Here is a 19,262-nt window from a genome sequence, read left to right as displayed (position 1 = left end):
AAATTTTGTTTTGAGTTTAGAAATTCAAATTACAATCAATATATTAAATAAATTGCTTATTTCGTCATTTTCAGTTAAAAATACCTAAATATATTCATGGACTGCCCGCAAGTAAGCATCGTAAGTCGCTGCTAGTTTAACGCTTAGCGGGCTATTTCTACAGTGCTCAGTAACTCGTCAGCTTTTGCGCAGGCAGTCTCCGGTAAAAGAAATCACTACTGTTCTCTTTGTTACGCGGTTCTTGGAATCCTATCTGGTGCGATAAGTAGACAGTTTTGTTCATGTAAATCTCACACACGAGAAATTAGGCTGTATTTCTGCTCAACAAGACATGTAAAATATCGCTCGTGGTATCATTAAATAATCTTCGGTTTTCCTGTGTAGTGAAGTAATACAACATTTCTCTTTATGCGTATATCAAAAGTGAAATTCCTTTGGTGTACGAATAGTAAACAAACGTTATTTCAGTCGTAACTGTAACTTCCTTTGTTTTGATCGATTAGCCGATTTATTATCGTTGCGCATGTGTATCACAGGAATGACTTGAATTATAGATATATGAAAGAATTCAACAAGTCCATTAGTAAAATTATTTGTTTCACAGGTGGATCAAAATGACAAAGAAAAGAGACAGGGCTACAAAGCACGCGAAGGAGGGCACTGAAAGTCCTGAAAAGAAAATGAGACTAATGAAAAATGTGTCCAATCAAAATGTAAATAATGGTGAAGAAAACCAAGAGTTACAAAGTCATCCTCAGACAAGTGCCCATGTGGATGTCAGGTCTAAAATGTTGAAGGAAAAATTGAAAATAAAAATCAATTCTACCAGGAATCTAAAATTACAAAGAAAGTCAAAAAAGACTAAAGATGTTGGAAAGCAAACTAACAGTGCACAGTTTAAAGGTGGTGTGGAGACTGGAGATCATGTCAGTTCAACTGAATCAGATAGTACATCATCAACTGCAAGTACAACAAATAACAATATCAAGTCAGTGACTTTAATAAACAAAGTAACTGATGAGTCATCAATCGACACTGAGTCTAATGTGATGAAATTAAGCATCAATGGTAATCAATCTTCTAGCGAGCACCTTGTATTAATTAATGAAAAGGAAGAGAATTTAGATATGCTCCTGGTAGAATTAGAAGGGAATACACCAATAATGGTACCTAGTAATGATATCATTTCATTTTTTGATGGTACAGAAGATTATGTAGTTTTGCCCACAGAACTAAGTGCTAAAGATTCAGATTTAGAAAACATGAACAATATCATTCAGCAAGTAGAGATTCCAACAGTAGAAAGCATTGTAGTCCAAAATATAGAAAATTTAGATATGGAAAATAAAAATTTAGAAAGTATTGAGAGTAATACTATTGAAATTGAGGAACTTAATTCTCCTCAGAATCAAGATATTGAATCTGAGAATCATCATGATACTGAAAATGAAGAAAATCAAAACTTACAAAATATAATAATAGATATCAACAAAATCAATCACAATGAACAAAATAAAAGCAAGGATGATTCTTCTCCAAAAATAATTACAAATAATATTTTGATGAGAGTAGCTAAAAAGTTGAAGTCCAAAAAAGCAAAAAAAATTAAAGTTATTACAAAAACTAAAACATTAAGAAATATAGGAAAAAGTAAACATCAAATTAAAAAATCAGCAATTACTCAAGTACCTCTGTTCCCTTTGAATCAATATGTAAACAAAGATGGTACGCAGATTTGTAAAATGTGTGAACAACAAATTGATGGTGATTTGAAATATTATAATGGAGACCCAATAGGGGGATTTGAAGAAGGTGCAGTTATTCTAGATTCTAAATTATTGCTGTTTGATGGAGATGAAGCCAATGTTTCAACTGAAGATACAAGATCTTACAATAAGATTACCTCATACAGGTAAAGAATAATCATGTATTTATCAAATTGTATCCTTCAAAGTTCTATATTTCAATTATTTTTGTTTCAGTGTATACTGCAAGAATGGTCATTTATGCTGTTTTGATTCTGGTTTGATAGAGAAAGATGTTGAAATCTATTTTTCTGGTTATATCAAGCCTATTCACAGTGATGATCCAGCTACTAAAGATGGTATTCCAGGCAAGAAATTTGGTCCTATGGTTTGGTGGTGGATGACAGGCTTTGATATTGGAGAACAACCAACTGTTGGTTTGAGTACAGAACTTGGAGATTACATCTGCATGAAGCCATCAGTAGAGTATGCTCCCTTCATGAAAAGTGTCATGACGAAAATTTACATTAGTAAAATTGTAATTGAGTTTCTCATATATGAACCTAATGCTTCTTATGAAGATTTATTGAGCAAACTCCAAGTAAGTGAAATCCTTATAAAGCATGTTTATTGATGCATCCTACTGCAAATAAGTTATTAACAGAATAAATTATATTTTACAGACTACACCAGTGCCAAACGATCTAATGAAAAACTTCACAGAAGACACTCTCTTGCACTATGCTTCCTTTATATGTGATCAAGTGATCACTTTTGATGATACAGCAAAACCCAAAGAGCATTTAATAGTCACAGCTCCTTGTATTCGACGGTTGATAGATCTTGCTGGCATTAGATTTGAAATAGAATCATCAGAAACTCCACGAAAAGTACATTTATCTTTTTTATTCATTTATATATATAAATACATACACACAACTATTCACTTTTCATATTGATTGATAGGTCGCGCAGATCTCCCGAGAACGACAGTTTGAACACAAAATCGATTACCGCGAGAAGCTGCTGCGCCAGATGGCCGAAGATAAGAGAGAAAATTCCGGTGCTAGCGAGTTGATCGACATGCTCTTGCCCACCCACGAGAAGTTTTTGACCTCAAAGATCCCTAAGCCGGGGAGATGCGGAGTTTGCAAGAGATGCGCAAGAAGTCGCTGTCGAGAGTGCAAAGCTTGCAGTGTTAGGAACTATGATGCATGTTATCAGCGACGGTGTTTCAACCATGAAATTATGGTGTGATGATCGTTTATTTTTATCTATTCTCTTCTTATAACTAATTAAAACACGATAATGAAATAATTAAATTACATTTTTATCCGCAATTAAAAAGAATTAAAAAATTTCAGGAAGAAAACGAAGAAGACGTACAGGATGAGATGAATTTTGCCGAGATGACAGCCGACGATAGTTTTACCTTGTACCGTATGTCCGTAAAACCCCTGTCTCGTCACGCTTATGACATCGCGTGGGGGACGCAAGCTCTGTCGCGCGATCTGAAAAAGACTTATTATGGATCTGTATACGTGGATTGTCAAATGATATCATCAGGAGATTTTATCGATGTGCGATCAGATAATGCCGGAGTGCCTCCACAAATAATGAAAGTTATCTACATGTATGAAGACAATGACACTGGCTGTGGTAGGATCCATGCATGCTTTTTGTGGTCTGGAAAATACACGGTGCTTGGTGACATTTCTGATCGCCAAGAGCTGTTCTTCATCAAAAGATGCATCGACATTGATGTGAAGTGCATTGTGAAGAAAGTACGCGTACTCGAACGCACAACAGCCGACTTGGATAATTCCAGTAAATATTAACATGTTTTTTATTTTATTTAAGATAATTTTGATCAGTTTTCACATATTGTTTTTAGTGGCTGAAGACCAGTCTGAATATTCATACGTTTGCCAGCGATCATATGACCCATTGTCTGGCACATTCTATGATTTACAGCCCAACGATAAAGAGGCTTGTGACAAATATGGAGCTCCATACCGATATTGTTGGGTTTGCGATCATAACAACATGGAAAGAATGAAAGATACACCTGTGGCGCTCAATAAAATTAGTCAAAGTAAGGACAAAATAACTTACGAATCAGTGCGATACAAGAATGAGGAGTATCGTGTTGGTACATCAGTTTACTTAAAGCCCAAGTCCTTGTACTTCACGTATCCAATGCTCAACAACGCAGGTAATCTTTGTTCGAATAATATTATTTTTCAATTCTTTTTTTTCTATTGATATTTTAAATTGTCCAAGTAAAAAGATGGCTTAACTTTGAAAAAATTGCTAAAATATTATAAGAATATAAAATATCAGAAATATAAACTAAAAATTTTTCGAAATTCAGCCAAGTTTACGAAATTGGTGAATAAAAATAATTAAACTTAAATAGTGCAGTTATTGCAAATTTGCAAAACGCATGGCTATACTCTTTTCAGGCCACGGTCATATGTATTCGAAACCATTGGACGAGAAGTATTCAGAGGTGTATAGGAAAGCTAAAGATGAAGATTCGAAACCAAATCATGACGTGCCTGCGCCCTTTGACATTGGTTACATTACACAAATTTTTATGAGCGGCGATAAGCTCTATTTGAAAGTAACCAAGCTTTACAGGCCCGAAAATACACATAAAGGTACTTATCTAAGCAAAAACGCCGACATTAACGTACTATTTTGGAGTGATCAAGGTATTTATTGAATGATTTATTATCATCTTTTTTAAATTGGTCACTTTATTGATAGGTTATTTGAATTCACAGATAAAATTGTGCCATTTATCTGTGTGATCGGCAAGTGTTACTTAACACACCTACGTTCAATTGCCGACGTAGACAAATGGTCTAAGCAAGGTCCTGATAGATTTTACTTTTCGCAAATCTACAAGAATAACAACGATATTGTTAATATTAACAAGGGAGAATACGGCTGCCCAATTGAGACGTGTGATGCTCCGCTTTACATAGAAGCAAAGTTGAAAACGTTGAATATATTTGCTGGTTGTGGCGGTAAGACTTAGTTTCGTCAATTGAGTTACATATCTTGAAAACGACTAGTGAAAGGTATTGTAATAATTTTTTCAGGCTTGGTTTTGGGTCTCCAGCAGGCTGGAGCATCAGAGTGCAAGTGGGCGATTGAACCGGACGAAGCAGCTGCTGCCACATTCAAGCTTAATAATTCTAAGTCTGCTGTGTTTGTTGGTACTTGTGTTGAGATGATGGAGAAAATCACTAAGGTAATTTATACGAATACATTGTTAACCTAAAGATCGAATAACGATGACTCTAAAACGTTTATTTTTTGTAGAAAGATTTTAAGGTAAATAATCAACGTCTTCCAAAAAAGGGAAATGTCGATCTTCTTTGCGCAACTTTGCCATCAGAAAATTGGCGAAGCATCAACAGCGTGAATACTTTCAAAAGCTCCAATATCACAACATTCTTGGTATATCTTGAATATTACCAACCTCCATTTTTCGTTTTGGAGACTGATGACGTACTTCTGAAGAGGAGTATTATTCTCAAACTTGCCCTCGCTTCTTTTATTCGACTCGGATATCAGGTGGCCTTTGATCTTATGCAAGTTGGAAATTTTGGTGCTCCTCAAAATCGATACAGGTAACAAAATAAATTGTATAAAGCAATATCTTTGTTTTATTAAATTTCTTCGTAACAATGAATTTGTTATTCAGAACCGTGATAATTGGGGCTTCTTGTGGACGTATATTGCCAAACTGCCCTAAAAATCAACATGTTTTTTCAAAATCGTTTTGTCGTGGATGGGTTGTAATTGATAAAACTATGGTATAAATATTTTCCTTGAAATAAAGGTCCTTGAAATGGAAATAAACTACCATACAATAAAATATTAACTTTTGCAGTATCAAAGAAGAAATTGGATTGAATCAGCCCCTTTCAAAGCTGTCACTGTAAGAGATGCAATATTGGATCTTGCAGCTCTTGAAGTCACTCAAAACAAAGAAGTTACAAAGTATTCAACGCAATCTATTTCTTTTTATCAGAGAATGGTAATAAATATTTATTTTTATTTATTTTATTTTATTTGAAATACTAATAATATTTACCAAAATTATTATTTACCAATAATATTATTTTAGATGAGACACGATTTAAAGAAAGCAGACAAAATGACTGTTTTCAATCACGTCTGCAAAGATGTAGGACCTCTGGTTCAAGCTAGAATATCGCTAATTCCAACAGAACTTGGTTCTGATTGGCGCGATCTACCCAACATCGAGTATCAACTACGTGATAAAACCTTCACCAACAAATTGTAATTGTCTAACTGTTCTTTTTGTTTTTAATTTTTATGATTTGTTCACTAATGTTTTTGTTTGCAGAGTATATTCCTACAATGATCCTGAATTGGGTAAAGGCGAACAAGGTCAACCGAGAGGTGTTTGCAGTTGTTCAGTGGGCCAACGATGCAAAACTAAGGATGTGCAAGAAAATACTCTCATCCCTTGGCATCTTGTTCACTCTGGTAAACGACATGGGCACTGGGCTGGGTTATATGGCAAGTTACAATGGGACAGTATTTTTACTGGTACTTCGACGAATCCTGAGCCGTTAGCTAAGAAGGTTGGTAATTTTTTAACATTAAATTTGTAGGATTTTGTAACTTTAGTTTCTTTTCTGATGTAATTAAATCACAACATGCACTAATGAAATAAATGTGTCGAGACGTAATTTTAGATTTCATTGCTTTAACATTTTTTTTTAAATTTAAACTCCAATATAAGTGATGTTATTTATTTATTTTTTAATAGGCTCCAGTGATTCATCCATCGAGAAATCGCGTATTGAGCGTACGAGAGTGTGCTCGTGCTCAAGGCTTTCCAGATAGCTACATCTTAGCGGAAAACTTCCCTGTTCATAAAATGTACCAACAAATTGGCCTCTCGACTTCACCACTACTAGCACAGGCTATTGGCCGTGAAATTGTTAAAAGTGTCGTTTTGAATATTACTCAATAGTTAACTTGGTAGTTATATTCATACCAAAAACTAATTTTAATTAAGTTGGTTTTGCTTGTATTATTGTTTCATGTTAAATGTTTTGTATTATTATGTTTATTATTATTTTTATTGCTCATTACGTACTTTTAAAACTGTAAGTTTAAATAGCGTTAATGTACGTAAGCTTGCTTGCTGCCACTTGCAAGCTGATCATTATCATTATTTTAAAATTATGATAACTAGTTTTTCTTTTTTACTTATTTACGAAAAGTTCTTGATGGATAGCTTTTGTATTTTGCGTCTTTTTTTTATTATGAATATAAATAAGTAAGCGTATTGAATCGTAATGTAAGAAATTTATAATGCCTGCTAAGAAACTAAATCTTTTGTTTATTGAAAAGTTAAAACCATCTGGCTTACTTACCAATATCATGAACGTAATTCTCGAAGCGTTCGTGGAGAATGACTCGTTCAACGGGCAGACGAGCTGAGCCGCGTCCACCCGAATCGAGTTCCCACTCGCCTACTACTGCTGTCCATAATGCACCGATGGGCAGATTGAATAGGTCGCTGGAAATAATTATTATTTCAATACTTCTAAAAATGTTTTATAAGTAATTTTTAGTTACAGAATTTAAGTTATGTTTTTGTATTAGATAATATTCACATTAATTTCGTCGAGATTTTAGTAATGAGTTGTAATCAAATCATCATATAAAGAGATTACTTGAAATGATATTTATTTATGTTTATTGTATTCTAAACTTAGTTATTCATTTCTCAAAAATTAAAAACTGTTATTGGAACTGTATTAATTAACATTTTTTTAGTGAAAAAACAAGCTTAATACACATGATTTTCTTACACTTTAGAGAAGTCATCTAAATAGAATTGTGTAACCAAAACCAATCTTGTGGTACGTACTTGTGCACGCAATGAGCAGCAGTGAGTACCCAGCTCTCGTCGATGAGTACACCACCACACCAGTGCCCAATAAAACCCAGCTTTGGATGCAGCAGTTGCAATGAAACTTGCCATGGCCATGAACCACGTCGACTTGGCTTTCCATTGAAAATTCTTCCTGTCGGCCGCGTTGGCGACGTCAACAGCAACTCGCGCGGCTGCCTCTGCCAGACTGCTGGACATCCACATTCTGCCGTTCAACAGCGCACACCAATTTTTCTCTTTTTCTCAGCGCTTCTCGCTCCATTCACGAAGTCGAAGGTATTTTACGTTATTTTGGGGAGGAAATACGCGAACGCGTTCTAATTCTCGGCATATTGTTCGTTTGATTTTTTTTTTCGAAACACGATTTTTCTGTTTTTTTCAGAGAAGGTGCTAAATCTGAATTGATTAAGAGCTCGAAAGGAAAGCGAAGGCTTGCAACCATTGTTAAAAACAATAGTTACATTTTTATTGGAAGAAAGTGTTTTAGCAATGCGGTCTTTTTTGGGAGCGCATTGCACATTTTTTGTAAGTCTAATACGTTACATCCGCAGATGAATCGGTATCCTTCCGATAATTTCATTTCATCGAATGATTATAAATTCTGCACTCACACCTTATACTTCTTCCTTTAACGAAATATAGTTTAAGATAACTTCATAAAGAATGTGTACATTATTCGCTATGGCTTCATTGTAATATAAGTCATGCTTCTCGAAAGCTTGACTTTTTGAGTACAAAGGATCGAATTGGAGCAAAAGAAAACACCAAATAACCTATAATAATTTTCGATTACGCTTCTGATATACTTACTTAGGGATTTCTGGAATTGCTAAAATGCTCTTTGACGCGCGCGATCCCGCGAAAATACCAATCCGTCAAACGTGCGCGAACTGAATGCTCGTACCCGACGGAATAACAAGTCGTCCAAAAGCATACCAAGCAAAAGAGAGGAAGAGAACTAGATGGTACTTACTGCTGTGATCGTCTTTGGACGATCTCATCATGGATTGGCAAGGACGAAGGAGGAGTTGAGCGCAGAGAAGGTGAAGCGCGAGCCGTAGAATCATATTGTCAGCGTGTACGGAGCAAGAGAGGCGAGAATACCAGGCCGCTAAAAGCGACATCGCAGCAGCAGCCAAGGAGCCTGTGGAGCTTCCGGGCGCGCTTGGTCGGCGCAAGCCCGTTAGGCGCGCGGACTTTTCGCAGGCCGTTACGCGCGACCGGTCCTGCATTCTCGTTTCTTTCGGGTGTGCCTCGACTGCGTCATCGTCAGCTGTCAATCCAGTGGCCGAGAGGCCGAAGGCAGAAACGAGTCGACGACGGTGAGGACCGCGCTTCGCTCGCGTGACAGTCGCAGCGGTCAACTGATCTGTCTATGCCGAGGTGGCTGTGTCCAAGTATCGCGCCGCGTTGTTCTGGGGGGGCCAAGGAAAGTGAGGGACCCCCTCCCTGACTATCTCTTTGCGCTCTGCAACGCGGCCTACGCTATCTTATTCACTTTCTAAATTGACGATGCTGATGTGTATCCTTACCTATACCTATACCATCTTGATACCAGCTCCCTTCGCGAGCGCTGAGCTATCCTTACTATCTACGCATCATGTATTCGATGTTTGGTCTTGTCATCGATTCGTTTGTTATTACAAGTCCAACTCTTCGCAAGAGATTTTCAATTCCTACTATCCCTATCCGAATTAAACTTTTTTTTATCTTGACCTGTATAGTGTGTCAATGAAAATAGATCGTCCAATGATAATCAGCGCAATGACTAGGTGAATTATCGCTGCTACGTCACTAATACCTCAAAGTCCCTCTTTTTTTTCAATTCAATTAATCGCATATCTCGAGCGAGCAGTTTGTATAAGCTGATGGAGTTTATAATTTCAAGATGAAAGAGGTCGAGCTCGACGACGATCTATCCTGTGTAAAAAAAAATATAATTTCCTAATCACTTTCAGATCATCAACACTTTCGAAGATGTTCAAGCAGCGGCGTATTGTCGCCGAGCACTTAAGGAGGGAAAGTCAAAGAAAAAAGTAATCGACGCGCGGCGGGCAATTATATTTGTTTTTTTTTTTTTTTCGTTCCTCTTCATTGCCTCCCGCAATACACATCGATAAACAAACTCGCACCTTTCTCTATGATAAATCGAACGACGTACGTGTCTCTCTTCGATGATATTTATGCGTCTGCACTGCCGGCACCGCTGCCGACTGCGACTTTTACTTTTGTAGCTTTCGCTTGCGCGCGCGCTTTTCGACGATTGTATCGATTAGAATTTTTTTGTTTTCTGTTCGTTTTTTCTTTCACGGTTTGCGTGTGTGTATACTCTTACTCTCGGCGGAGCTGCCGCGCGTTGTTGCAGTTTAAGTGGTTTTTACGAGCCCTCGCGCTAAGATTTCTCTGTGTATAGTTTTCCGCGGTGAAAGGGTTGTTAAACGATGAACTGTTTGCTTCTCTTCGTTCCTTTTTTTTTTTTATTTTTATGTTATAGTGCCGTAGCTTGAAGAGAGCTCGTAAATTCGTTGCCTGGGTTTCTCTCGACGCAATTTTCGCGAGAATATCGTAAATTTCGAGCGTGCATGCGTGTTTCTGTGTCAAATGCCCTCGAGTCTAAGATTAACATCTTTCAAAAGATAATCCCACGATTATTTCAAAAATCATTGTCGTTCGTATTCGGCATTTTAGACGTCGAAATATGACGGATAGCATTCGAGAGGTGCGTACCAGGGGCAGGATTTTTTGACATTTTGATAGAAATGTCATCGCACGCACACTAAAATGACAATTAAACTCTCTTGCCAGCATTGGCGAACTAACGTAAATAGTCAACGAAATACAGTGGGTGCGCATATTAGGAATTTAAACTCGCTCGTTCTACTTGCGATGCTGGAAGCTGCTGTTTTGACAACGTTGATCGACGCGCTTTATTAATTTTGTTTTTTCCCGAAGGCCAACTTTCACCGCGACCGAAGAAAAATACACGCGCAGTGAAAAGGTCAAGCTTCACGAAATGATTTTCCGTTGAAAACAGCCGAGGTGCGCGAGAACCGCTAGACCCGTCGAGGCGATCATCAATAATCCACGCGAGATCTCCTCGGGATGAGACACAATTGGGGCTTGGCACCGGATAAAAAAGAAATATCGAAGAAGAGGCGCTTCGGCCTTGTTACGCTCTCACGGGCATTGACGAATGGGACAACAGTGAAAATGAAATTGTTAACGGCACGGATCGTCGGTTAAAATCGAGTCGATCCAGTGAACTCGCGCGCCGTCCGCCGCACGGCTTTACGATCTTTTCACTTGACTTTTCGCTCTTGTTGCGATGTATTTGCCGATCGGCTCGGTTTATTGTGCGGCTTTGTCGCCGACTGCCAAGAAATTTCAAGCTTCGTTTCCAAATTGAATCGCGTTGCCGGATGCACAAGTGACATGCGTAACAGTGCTTTCAGTTCTCCAACCGTCAAGTCACTACCCACGTCAGAGTTCGATCGAAAGCTTCCATTATTTCGTTTGCTTTCGTTTCTTGGCTATCCTGCTTGCGTGGTGTTTGAGCATTTTGCGCTGCTCCGTCGATCATTGCGACCGAGGATTGGACGAAGGACAAGTTGCAAGGCGATCAATTATTCCGCAAGTCTTATTAAATACCACATCGGAAATTTCACTAAGCGCGTTCATGGATCGAAGTAAAAGGAAACCGAGGAAAAAGGCGTCGAAGTGATCTGTAAATCTTGAGTGACGCTAAGTACATTCCCATCGAAAAAAATGTGATTTGCCCCGGTTTTCTAAAAGCGCCGTGCCGCTCGAGTGCGAAAAATGATTTCACTGAAATTGATTAAGTTGACGTTTTTTTCGCGGACGAGCGAGCAGCTGTAGCTCATAAAAAGTCGAGTCTCGAGAAAAGAGCTATAAAGCAGGAGCAAAGCCGATCGTCGCGCGAGACAGAGAGGGAGGACAAGAGACGCGCAGAAATCCGAGAAAGCGACGGATAAGTTCGCCCGCGTGTGATTTTTCCGCGGCAGATCGCGCATGGGCATCGAAAGGGAAAAGCAGCGAAATCGATTATCGCGGCACGTGGCGGCGGCGGCGACTTTCGCGCTCTCGTGTTACGTCTTTTTGCAAAATTATGAAATTCAAAGGATGCACTTTCGCTACGGGCGCGCGGCTGCGAAAGCCGACTCGCCGAAGTGGGTTATCACGCGCACGAATCTGATACGTTCACTTTCCTTCAGGGAAAAGCCATTCATTCGCGACTGTTCACCTTGCCGCCTTCTTTTCTTCGTGTCCTCTTGTCACTGCACGTATGCGCGCTCGCTTGACTTTTCCTGCTGATCTACGTCGCAGATATATACGCGCGCTCCTTCTGCCGAGATGTCTGCCGAACCTCGTTGACGATTATTCAGATTTATTCGCTATCCCGACGAGGTAACGACTTGGCATTTCAATTTTCTGTCTTCGTTTTGCATTTCAAACCTGATTTCAAGATAAAGTTTCGCATACAGGGATAAGCATTCAACGTGCTTACAGTTTTAAAATTTTTTTTACCTAGATTAAATGATTCAAACTTCATTGCGTTCGTTGTTTTATGACGGAAAATTTTTTAATGTTGAAATTGCCAAATAAATGTAACGTATAGGATTATAAATATTGAAAAATAGTATAAAATATTATATTTTTCTTCAATTAGTTTGAAGATGTATAAATTCATGATTTTATATTCCAATATATTATAAAAAATGTTTGGTCGAGACGATTTCAATTAATGTTATTGAAGTAACTAAAATTCTTTTCATTGATTCGAGTTTGTAAAAAATGTCAAACTCATTATGTATTCCATCAATATGGCAATAATCATAAAATAAGTAATAAAACGTACAATTGTTGAAAAGATTTTTCATCTTCGCTATGCTAATAACTCGTCAAATGAAGTATACCTTCTATTCAAAACAGTCCAGGAAAAAAAACTTAATTAACCTCTGGAATTCTTGCCGTGCAGTTTACACGCACTCATTTCCTCACTCCCATTCATGAGCGTATTCAGTTTAATGTTAAACCCATCACAGTGCCAATTTTTACAAACGCAAGCGGTTTGTTCCAGGTGTGTGCAGTGGTATTGGTATATAGGAGAAAAAGGAGAGCCACGCAGAGGTCTCTACTTCTCGTATAGTAGCACATCTTGGCGCGAAACTCCAGTTTTCTTTGCAGCCGCAACAACAAACCAGTTAGCTGCGAAAATCATTGCTTATCAGCATCGCTCGAAAAAAGAAAGAGTTGATAACACGTATACGGAGTCAAAGGAATATTGACGCCGGCTGTCTATCAACTATGTCGAAAGAGACGGCAACCAAGCGACTTCGGCCGATAACCGCCTGGCTCAAGAAAGAGGTTAGAACTTTAGACGAGACGCGAGTTTAATGAAACGTACGTTTATAGCGCCAAATACGTGATCTTGTTTGTTCTTTTAATATTCCGCGAGTGTTGATTGTTAAGTTCATCGGTTTCTGCGCTTTCCTCTAACCTATGAGGTGAACGTTGATTTCGTTTACTGTATTGTTTCGGAGCTTTTCTCTGATAAGACTTTTTACTACGTTTTCATATATATATGCGATGATGCAAACTGCCTTCATTTACGACAACATGTCACACATAACTTTCAACAAGCTATTATTGGCGGAGTTGCGTAAACAATCGTCCACTTGATTATCAGTGTAACAAATGGATAGCAATAATTATGACTGTCGTTTATGTACTATATCATTCGCATTTGTATTAAGCAAGATAGTTGTTAGATAGAAGTATTGACTGCGTAAGTGATCATCTTTCATTTCACTTTTTAGAATGTGCAGACAGTAGAGATTGATAAGAATGAAATCAAGGCTAAAATATTGAAACAGACCACAAAAAGTATACGAGTTTGTTTGACACCACTTGACAAAAATATTATAGACCAATTAAATTCGAACAAACAATCGGTAAGAACAGATTTAAAAAGAGCATGTAATAGTAGAATTGTTAACATTTTTTGGAAGTTACTATTAAATAAAAGACTTATTTAATTTTTCACTTACAGAACTTTACAAGTGAAAAAAACAGGGAATCCAGAAAAAAAAGTCCTGTAGAACAATCACAAGGAAATAGAAGATCAGCTAGAAACTTTCAAACTAATGAAAAGGTCAGCAAAATCATCAGAAAATTAATCAATATGTTACACTAATAACTGATTAAAATTTTTGGCTACAGTCAGAAAAAGAGATAAGTAAAAAAGAACCAGAGATTGATGACCTACCACCGATTGTATTTCAAGGACAAATAAATTATGTCCATAACTTTTACGACTGTGCAAGGATTTGTGATGTACTATTGTAAATGTCACAAGAAAATATTACACCACACAAAAAGTACCTGTGAAAATATGTTCTTGAATTCTGCTTATTTCTTTGCAGGACTGAAGTAGAAAGCAATAATGATTCTATAGTACCTGTAGGATTTGACTTAGAATGGCCATTTAGTTTTCAAACTGGTAGCGGCAAAACTGCATTAGCACAAATTTGCTTATCAGAAAAAATTTGCCACTTACTATATTTATATAAAATCAAAAAGTTGCCAGCCAGTTTTATTGCTTTACTAAGTCATCCTAAAGTTAAGCTTGTTGGTGTGAATATTAAAAAGTAAGTAATAAATTCAATATTTTGGTGTAATTACACTTGCATAATAATGTACTTAAAACTTACTCTTTGCTTAGTGATGTTTGGAAGTTATCAAGGGACTTTAATGAATTTCCTGGACAAAAAGTTGTAGATAATAATTGTTTAGATTGTGGACCATATGCAAATAAAGTCCTTAATCGTTCTGTTCGTTGGAGTTTAGAACGACTAACAGCATATTTGGTAGGTAGTTATATTGCTATCAAATTTGATGATATTATATATCTTCAATAATTCCAGTTGAAAAGAAGAATTAACAAAGATCCATCAGTAAGAAGAAGTAAATGGCATATTCATCCGCTAACTGATGCTCAAAAACTTTATGCTGCCACTGATGCATACGTAAGACATTTTTACACGTTAATTTTTAACGTAATTTTTAACGTAATTTTTCACATATTAAACAAGTAATTTATAATTAATTTTTAAGGTTTCTTTCCTACTTCATTTAACAATTGAACAGCAGGAAGCTCTAGCTGATGCAGAGGAACTGAAATAGTAATCTTAAGACCAAAATCTCTTAAATTTAAGCAACGAACGAACAAACTACAAAATACAATAAAACTTTACTATGCGAATCGTAAAATCTCATTAAAGTTCAAGCGTTAATTCTTCATCAAATTGTATAAAAAAGAACAATTTTACGAAATGCCCTCAAGAATGGTAAAGATGTTGTGGGCAGGCCGCCTCAGTTATGGAGCCGGACTTCAATTACAAAAGACTTTGGTGCAGCGTCATCGCGAACGAAACCTCTACGACACACCTAACAGCTTGATTCTGTTGGAGCATAAACCCGTTTACACCGTTGGCATACGTAACAAAGGATACACTGACGAAGATGAAAACCGTCTACGCTCGTTCGGCGCTGACTTTTATCGTACGAACCGTGGTGGTTTGGTAACTTTCCATGGCCCAGGTCAACTAGTCGCCTATCCCATAATTGATCTCAAAGAATTCAAGACGAACGTGCGCTGTTACGTCTCGTCGATCGAGAAAATGATAATCCGTCTGTGCGCCGAATTCGGACTTAAGGGTGGGACTTCTCCGGACACTGGTGTGTGGATCGATGATCGTAAAGTCTGCGCTATTGGCATTCATGCCAGCAAATATGTCACGAGTCATGGGCTGGCACTTAATTGCAACGTTGACCTCAGATGGTTCGAGCACATTGTTCCTTGTGGAATCGAAGACAAAAGTGTAACCAGTTTAAGCAAGGAACTTTTCGCTGATTTAAGGGTAGAAGACGCTATACCTGTACTCAAACGAGCTTTCGCCGATGAATTCCAGTGTGAAGTCGTCGACATGTCTACTGAGGAAACTTCCGAGGCGATGAAGGAATGCAGAGAGGCGGCTAAGGTCGCCGCTGTTTTAGCAGCGAGCTGAGAAAAGCTTGTTTATTGCAATCGCGATTAATTTCTTCATTATTTCTTTCGAAGACTACGAGTGTCGCAGTCGTGTATCTTGCAGTAATTCTTAATTACAAGTTATGTCATGTAAATTATATCAAATGATTTTTTGAATTAGATGTACATGTAAAATTACAGTTCGAACTAATGAAATTTAGCATTGTATAATTGGGTTAAAATATACGAGTTTAACTAAATAAATATCTTCAGTCATATTGTACATTAACATGTCTTATTCATTGATGTTAAAAAGCAATGAAATTTGATAATTGACCAGATATTTTTCTAATAAATATGATCTTGCATATTTCAAGCATGATAAACAAGCTTCACAGCGTGAAAATAGAATAGCAGTCATCATAAACTTTTTTATCGAATATTAGAATAATTACATAGACCTACAACATTCTGAAAAAGTTCGCATCAGAGATTAGACGTAATGTCACTAAAAGAATTTGCTGTGTTGAATTCAAATTCGTGGTATAAATTGCTCCATTATCCTAGGTTTTTGAGATATCCTAATCTAAATGTGTAAAAAACAGTTTTTTGCATTTTTTGGACTTATTTCACATCGCGAATTTTTTTTCAATTTAAAATTTGGAAACGGCATCGGAAAGAGAAAATCTTTTACTTCAAAAAGCACTGCTTAATTTTTTGAAACTGATTATTACAATCAGAGAAAAGTAGAAAATTTCAACCTGCAAGTATCCACGTAAATATCTAGGAAAAAATTTTCACATTTGTTAAGTACGTCTTGGTAGATCGTATGATAAATTCAGATTCAAAGGTGGAAAATGAAGCTTCGGTCTATTCTAAAAAATTTTTTTGGAAATACAGCGTAGAGAGTTTACGTCATCGCTAATTACCAATTTCATTCTTAATAAAATATATCTACTACGAGATCGGCGAAATAAACTCGTGATGTTTTGGTATTTACTTTTAACATTATCGAAAAACAACGTTGTGAATGTAGAAAATATTGTACCTTTGGACGTCGTAGCTAATAGAATGTGCAAGATTTTCATAATAAATGTTCAAAATGTTCTCCACTTACTGCTCAATAATGACTTAACCGAATATAGAAAGCTGTAAGAGTATTTTGAATAATTTTATTTGGAATTACAGGACATTTGTTAATTATTCTTTGTAGCAATTCTTCGATATAACCCCGAAGAAAGTAGTTCAGAGGACACGTTAAAGTCTGCATGATCAGCTGGCCATTCAATTAATTACACCTCAGTGTCTTATCCACCGGTTAGTAAATACTTCTATTCTATTCTATTTTATATATATATATATATATATATATATATATATATATATATATATATATATGTGTGTGTGTGTGTGTGTGTGTGTGTGTGTGTGTGTATACACATATATATATATACACACACAATTGGTGGTTTCGATGACTTAAGAAGAAAGCGTTTCCTATACGGCCATCAGCATGTTCGGGAAAGAGATTCTTGTCTCGTGTATCTGTACACGCTGTGCAAACTCTCTAGGCAGTATTTTCAGTGATTTTTTAGCACAAGTAGCTCTGACCCTCTACACGATACGGTTATCGATATTACCGCGGTCTGACTTTATAATGACCTTCATTTGAGCTCTAGGGGTTATATAAATAAAGGGGTTACAAAATAAAGGTCCATGGAATTTTTCGCTGAACATTTCTAGCTTAACCTTCAAAAAATAATATATTTCGCGAGTTATTATACAGGTGTCTCGGGACTTTTGGAACACCCTGTATATGAAACTATCGATTTCCTAACTATTTTTGTTGTTTTTTATCTTTACCTTAAACATTAACTTTTTGGTTATGACTGAAAAGCAAATACCCATATCAAAAAGAAATGCTTACATAATTTCAAATAGACTGAATGTAGTGCATGAGACCATGATAAAAAAAGATGATTAAAATAGTCAGTAAATCAAATGTGTTGTGTATAACGTCTCTTACAGCTAATAAATATAATAGAGACGTTATACATAAGAAGGTTCGATAACATAAGAATAGAAAAACTGAATACATTATGTATTGTTTATAACCGACGGCCGCCGTCAAATGTTCATCTATAATAAATTGCATGAGCAATTTGAAATAGATACTATATGCTCGCGACTCAATACGCAGTAGTCGATAGTCGTTTGAATCTGGCAAACGTACAAACAATTTGGATTTGTGCGTTACAACCCAAAAATTTGACAATATTCATTAATGTTGAGATGATTCAGTTCTACAAATTTCCATGGCAGTTTACTGGATTTCTAGATAAGTGCGCCGGTTACTGGCCTTTTTACAGCTGGTTCAGGAAACTTCCACTGCTGATTTTTCACTTATTGGTTGTCATAAGCATCGCACGATGGATTTATAATACTACTGATATGAATAAGTGTTTGAAAAACTTCTCTGAAGTTTTCTCAATTTTTCGTGTATTAAAATATGAAGTATACAACAGCTTTTGCCTATAGCTTCATCGTATTCCAACGCTTTTAAATAAAATCATGAGCTCTCGTAGGAGTGTGTAGATTGAAATTCGTGCGCTGAATATAATATACAATACATTTTGTATATGACAATAGTTTCACGTAGGGACAGATTTCGAACGTATATCGTTCGTTTTGAAATCAAATACAAAAGTATGGCCAGTATAAGTAAGGAATTTTTCACTGACTTGAAGGTCGACAATGCTATGCCTGTACTCGAACGAGCATTCACCGATGAATTCCAGTTTGAACTTTTTTCTGTCAACTCCACTTTTTAAAAGCAAACAACGCCTCTGGCTTTCTAACAATAATCAGAATGGAGGAAAAAGCATTTTTTTCAAAACTTATTAATGAAACAATTAATTTTAAAAATAAAATATAATTTATGTATGTGTAAGCAATTTGAATTTAAAAACATTAAAATGATTTTATATATTTATATTTAAACGAAAACAGAAATGAGCATAATTTTGATGAAATATTTTTTAATTAGATTAGGTTGGCTTAGGTTAGATTCAAATAGAAACATGCACACTGCATGAGCCAATCAGATAGCGTTTATCTTGGCTTCACAATATCCGGTTATGACTTTTATATAAAGGTTAGATATACAGCGATTTCCATAAAACGCTCGCATTTATTTCGACAGAGATTTTGCTTTATATGTATGCTGTTTTTGGATAAATATAATAGAGCATATATTCACACCTGAGAGCTAAAAGGGTGGGATCAGTCATTCTTGACTGAGTGTGTATGGCTGAAGCTCAATCTAAGTGCGTATGTGCTATCTTTCTTTACCAATCTGTTGGCAAATTAGTTCATTAATATTTTAGATCCATTTTTAAAGACTTTAAAATATCTGCAAGAATCGTATGTATCCTAATTAGAGTTAAATTATTTTTAGTTAACGTACTTTTTCTTTTTGTAATTCCACATAGACGTCGCGTCGTATCTAAACATTGAC

General features: G+C 36.5%; 3 protein-coding genes across 3 annotated transcripts; all 3 read left to right on the top strand.

Moving 5' to 3' along the window:
* Nucleotides 1–278: 278 nt before the first annotated feature.
* LOC131666493 (DNA (cytosine-5)-methyltransferase 1-like) lies at nt 279–7,506 on the top strand. Its single transcript, XM_058939212.1, has 16 exons — nt 279–333; nt 605–1,912; nt 1,983–2,346; nt 2,429–2,635; nt 2,712–2,996; nt 3,110–3,572; nt 3,640–3,960; nt 4,211–4,462; nt 4,535–4,780; nt 4,856–5,007; nt 5,079–5,389; nt 5,464–5,575; nt 5,653–5,799; nt 5,890–6,065; nt 6,133–6,373; nt 6,562–7,506. Coding segments are annotated over exons 1-16 (4,794 nt in total). The 5' UTR covers nt 279–331; the 3' UTR covers nt 6,769–7,506.
* Nucleotides 7,507–12,848: 5,342 nt separating this feature from the next.
* Nucleotides 12,849–15,046, top strand: LOC131666523 (3'-5' exonuclease). Its single transcript, XM_058939272.1, has 8 exons — nt 12,849–13,083; nt 13,536–13,670; nt 13,769–13,870; nt 13,939–14,060; nt 14,142–14,366; nt 14,441–14,585; nt 14,643–14,744; nt 14,833–15,046. Exons 1-8 carry the CDS (start codon nt 13,024–13,026, stop codon nt 14,899–14,901), a joined length of 960 nt encoding a protein of 319 aa, XP_058795255.1. The 5' UTR covers nt 12,849–13,023; the 3' UTR covers nt 14,902–15,046.
* On the top strand, nt 14,910–16,029 carry LOC131666524 (putative lipoyltransferase 2, mitochondrial). The gene has a single exon (XM_058939273.1). The coding sequence runs from the start codon at nt 15,051–15,053 to the stop codon at nt 15,783–15,785; it is 735 nt and encodes a 244-aa protein (XP_058795256.1). The 5' UTR covers nt 14,910–15,050; the 3' UTR covers nt 15,786–16,029.
* The last annotated feature ends 3,233 nt before the right edge of the window (nt 16,030–19,262 follow it).

Source organism: Phymastichus coffea, unplaced genomic scaffold (genome assembly GCF_024137745.1).
Source record: "Phymastichus coffea isolate CEN01 unplaced genomic scaffold, Cenicafe_Pcof_1.1 PCOF00059, whole genome shotgun sequence".
Lineage (NCBI taxonomy): Eukaryota > Metazoa > Arthropoda > Insecta > Hymenoptera > Eulophidae > Phymastichus > Phymastichus coffea.
This window is presented reverse-complemented; position numbering and strand designations above follow the sequence as displayed.

What these genes read in the sequence shown, in the direction of transcription:
- LOC131666493 (XM_058939212.1), top strand. An exon ending in GTTTCAACCATGAAATTATG is followed by an intron (nt 2,997 to 3,109) that starts GTGTGATGATCG and finishes AAAAAATTTCAG; the next exon opens with GAAGAAAACGAAGAAGACGT. An exon ending in TGATGGAGAAAATCACTAAG is followed by an intron (nt 5,008 to 5,078) that starts GTAATTTATACG and finishes TATTTTTTGTAG; the next exon opens with AAAGATTTTAAGGTAAATAA.
- LOC131666523 (XM_058939272.1), top strand. Translation starts at nt 13,024, where the DNA reads ATGTCGAAAGAGACGGCAACCAAGCGACTTCGGCCGATAACCGCCTGG. An exon ending in CCGCCTGGCTCAAGAAAGAG is followed by an intron (nt 13,084 to 13,535) that starts GTTAGAACTTTA and finishes TTCACTTTTTAG; the next exon opens with AATGTGCAGACAGTAGAGAT. An exon ending in AGGATTTGTGATGTACTATT is followed by an intron (nt 14,061 to 14,141) that starts GTAAATGTCACA and finishes ATTTCTTTGCAG; the next exon opens with GACTGAAGTAGAAAGCAATA.
- LOC131666524 (XM_058939273.1), top strand. Translation starts at nt 15,051, where the DNA reads ATGCCCTCAAGAATGGTAAAGATGTTGTGGGCAGGCCGCCTCAGTTAT.